This window comes from Odontomachus brunneus, unplaced genomic scaffold (assembly GCF_010583005.1).
Source record: "Odontomachus brunneus isolate Ranch 3 - 2012 unplaced genomic scaffold, Obru_v1 Obru_scaffold_139, whole genome shotgun sequence".
Taxonomy (NCBI): Eukaryota; Metazoa; Arthropoda; class Insecta; order Hymenoptera; family Formicidae; genus Odontomachus; species Odontomachus brunneus.
The window spans coordinates 18,065-21,674 of NW_022639589.1; the positions used below are offsets into that span (position 1 = coordinate 18,065).

At 50.4% G+C, this 3,610-nt stretch overlaps 1 protein-coding gene across 1 annotated transcript; it reads left to right on the top strand.

Moving 5' to 3' along the window:
* Nucleotides 1-1,629: 1,629 nt before the first annotated feature.
* Nucleotides 1,630-2,683, top strand: LOC116850253. The gene is made up of 2 exons (XM_032828295.1): nucleotides 1,630-1,725; nucleotides 1,916-2,683. Exons 1-2 carry the CDS (start codon nucleotides 1,630-1,632, stop codon nucleotides 2,681-2,683), a joined length of 864 nt encoding a protein of 287 aa, XP_032684186.1.
* The last annotated feature ends 927 nt before the right edge of the window (nucleotides 2,684-3,610 follow it).

Sequence of the window (3,610 nt, forward strand, 5' to 3'; positions counted from 1 at the left end):
AGCCAGTGTACGAGTGAGCAAGGGGAACCGGTGAGGATAAGGACCGCACGCAAACGCTTGCAAAATCTTGTCACGGGGGCACAGTGTACGTGCTCATTAGTAATAAGAATATCATGTGTCACCTTTTTTTTCTTGCGCATCTAATTGTCAAATGCATATATCGCTTACAAAATCTTGTCGCGGGGGCACAGTGTACGTGCTCATTAGTAATAAGAATATCATGTGTCACATTCTTTTTCTTGCGAATCTAATTGTCGAATGCATACGTTTGCAGAATATTAGAGTTTGCAGCTGTGACTAAAAAATCACGCTGCGAAATGCGCGGGCGGCGTGGGCGGCGCGGACGGCGCGGGCGGCGCGGACGGCGCGGGCGGCGCGGAAACCGCCGCAAAATCCGTCGCAATAACCGCCGCGAAAAAACGGTCGCGAAAATCGCCGCGAAAAAACCGCCGCGGATCGGTAAAACGATCTATCGAAAGCAGATAGAAAAATTATATAATATCGGTAATTACCGATCATCGGTATTATGTAAATGTGACAGTAAAAATTATGTAAAAATATATATATGTTGGTAAAAAAATTAAATATTGGTATATAATATGGGTAATAAATTACCGATCGTGGGTACTATCGGTATTGTGTAATTATATGTTGGTAAAAATTATATGTTGGTAAAAATTATGTAATTAAATGTTATATAATATCGGTAAAAATTACCGACCGTCGGTAACATCGGTATGCCCCCAGTTACCGACTGCTGATAACTCCCTTCCGCGGTGACGCAATCCTCATGACGTCATATCCCCCGGGGTGACGTCATACCCTCTCGTGACGTCATACCCCCTCCGCCCCTCACTCCCCCCCCCCTCGGAGGATCATGGGTTAGAACCCCTATACTATACCCTATACCTACTTATGTCCTTGACAGAAATCGTGGGCTTGTCCATGCAGCGCTGAGTCGGGCAGGGTGCTGATACAATTAGATGTGAACTGCACGGGTTCTTCGACGCGTCAAGTTCAGCCTATGCAGCCGCGGTATATCTACAAGTCGCATCAGTGTTGGGTGCCGTGACAGTGTCTCTGTTGGCCGGAAAGTCGTAGGTAGCGCCTATAAAGACTTTGAGCATTCCGAGACTGAAACTCTCGGTAACAATTTTACTGTCCCGGTTGTTAAAATTCTCGCGAGAGTCTCTCCACTTAACTACCGTTCCGTGGACTGACTCCACGATCGTGCTCGCCTGGCTCAATCAGCATCCGATCAAATGGAAGACGTTTGTTGCCAACCGAGTCTCGGAAATAAACTCTCGTATTCCCACCGCCATCTGGCGCCACGTCTCTACGCATCACAATCCAGCCGACTGTGCATCTAGAGGTGTCCTCGGTCGCGATCTCGCCAACCATCATCTGTAGTGGCATGGCCTGGCATGGCTTCGACTTGAGAGATCGGAGTGGCCGCCCTTATTCGACCGACATCCATGGAAGAAAAGTCTGTCGCAGTCTCTTTCGTCGAGGTTTCTTACATGTCTTGGGATCTCGCAACGAAATATTCGTCGTGGCGCAAGTTGATCAAGGTCATTGATTACATGTTGCGGTTCATTTAGAGGTACCGTGGATTTCAAAGAGAAGGCAATGGTTTTGATGGCAATGGTATCGCTCTCGTTTCTTCCGAATATCGACAAGCTCAAATTTTCTGGATCCGACATGCAGTCCGAGTTGTTCCGAGTTGTAAAGAAAAGACCGCACTTCTCAGCGATCATTTCCGTCCAGAAGTTCTCTCTGCATGTTAAATCCGTTTCTTGATGCCGACAAATTAATCTGTGTTGGCGGGCGGTTGAGAAATTCTTCTTTACCGTTCAAAACGAAACATCCAATCGTACTAGCCGCACACCCCGTAGTCTCTTTAATTATTCGTCAGGCGCACTTGAGATCTCTGTACGCGGGACTACAGTTAACGTTTACGACGATACGACAAGATTATTGGATCCTGCGAGCACGACATTTGGTCAGATCAATTATACATCGATGCGTCGTGTGCACGCGAGAACGGGCCAGAATCCCGACTCAGTTAATAGGAGATCTACTGTATACTCGAGTGAACCCACCAACTCGCGCTTTCGTGCATTACGGACTCGACTACGCCGGCCCAGTGCTCGTCAGAGCACTGGCGGGCCGAGGCGTAACGGTACGTAAGATCTACATTGCCATTTTCATTTGTTTGGCTTCGAGAGCCGTTCACTTAGAACTGGTTGACGGTTCCCGCAGTTACACTCCTGCATTTATCGCTGCGTATTCTCGCTTTTGCTCTTGTCGTGGACTACCTGAGACTGTCCATTCGGACAACGGCACAACGTTCATCGGCGCAAATCGCGAACTCACACTCGCCTTCCGAGCTGCTCTTCGGAACCCGAATTTTCAAAATCGTACTGCGGGCAATGGCGTGACGTGGAAATTCATTCCCCCGTCAGCGCCACATTTCGGAGGCTTATGGGAAGCGGAAGTTCGCAGCGTCAAGTACCATCTTCGTCGGGTGCTGAGGACTTATACCTTAACCTTCGAAGAATTCACCACTTTATTGTGTTATGTTGAGGCATGTTTAAATTTGCGCCCATTGGGACCGCTAACCGACAGTTTGGACGACTTCGAGTCCTTGACCCCCGGAAATTTTTTGAACCTTCAGTTCTGACTATCAAAGAGAACCGACTGTCCCGATGGCAGCTCCTGCGTCAATTGTCTGAGCGATTCTGGTGAATTTGGACCGACGATTATCTTAATATGTTACAACGACGATTCAAGTGGCGACGCATCGCTTCTGATAGTGTAAAAGTTGGAAGTCTAGTCCTGATTCGAAATTCCGCACTGCTGCCATGCAAATGGGATTTGGGACGGGTGACCAGTTAGTGTGAAGCCCGACACCCGTAGGATGCCGCGCTTTGCTTCCTCAGCCATGAAGGCTATACGCCACATACTACCATCTGCCTTCCAGCGATGTCAACCACTGACAGGGGAAGGGGCAATGGAAAAATCCAGCAGCGCCTGCGGGACGTGTTCGCAGGATGAGCGGTTTAGCCGTGACGCGCGCGCCGCCTGCCGTTGTGGCTGCAGCGCGCGCCCCACGCCCACGGGGACCACGGGGAGGCCCGCTCACTTGTGTCTCGCCCAGACACACGCTCTGACCCTTTGGATGGGATGGGAAGGGAAAAGGAATGGGTATTTGGTTTAGGTGATGGAGGTGAGGAGGACCTGAAAATAAAATAAAATATTAGTAATTTCCTACCTCAGCGGCCCGGGTCCACGGTGATCTCGCGAAGGTTGCGAGGCCGTTTACCCATGCCCGGAGGCTCCGACATCCCCCGGGTAGGCCGCTGTGAAATCTAATATGGACCCTTTAAGAAGAGGGTTTCCCGACAGAAGGCCGCGAAGATGGAGTAGGCCTCTGGAGTCGACACGAAGTAATGTGCCGCCTCCGGCCATCTCCAGCTCGCGGCCGGAACAACCTCCCGAAGAGCCTTCCGCTGCGGCTCGAATTCGGGACAGCGCAGAAGGTGGTGCGCGGCCGTGTCGCTTCCCTCCCCACAAACACACATCTCACCTTTCACAAGGCCCAAGGACG

What these genes read in the sequence shown, in the direction of transcription:
- LOC116850253 (XM_032828295.1), top strand. Translation starts at nt 1,630, where the DNA reads ATGGTTTTGATGGCAATGGTATCGCTCTCGTTTCTTCCGAATATCGAC. An exon ending in AGTCCGAGTTGTTCCGAGTT is followed by an intron (nt 1,726 to 1,915) that starts GTAAAGAAAAGA and finishes ATTATTCGTCAG; the next exon opens with GCGCACTTGAGATCTCTGTA.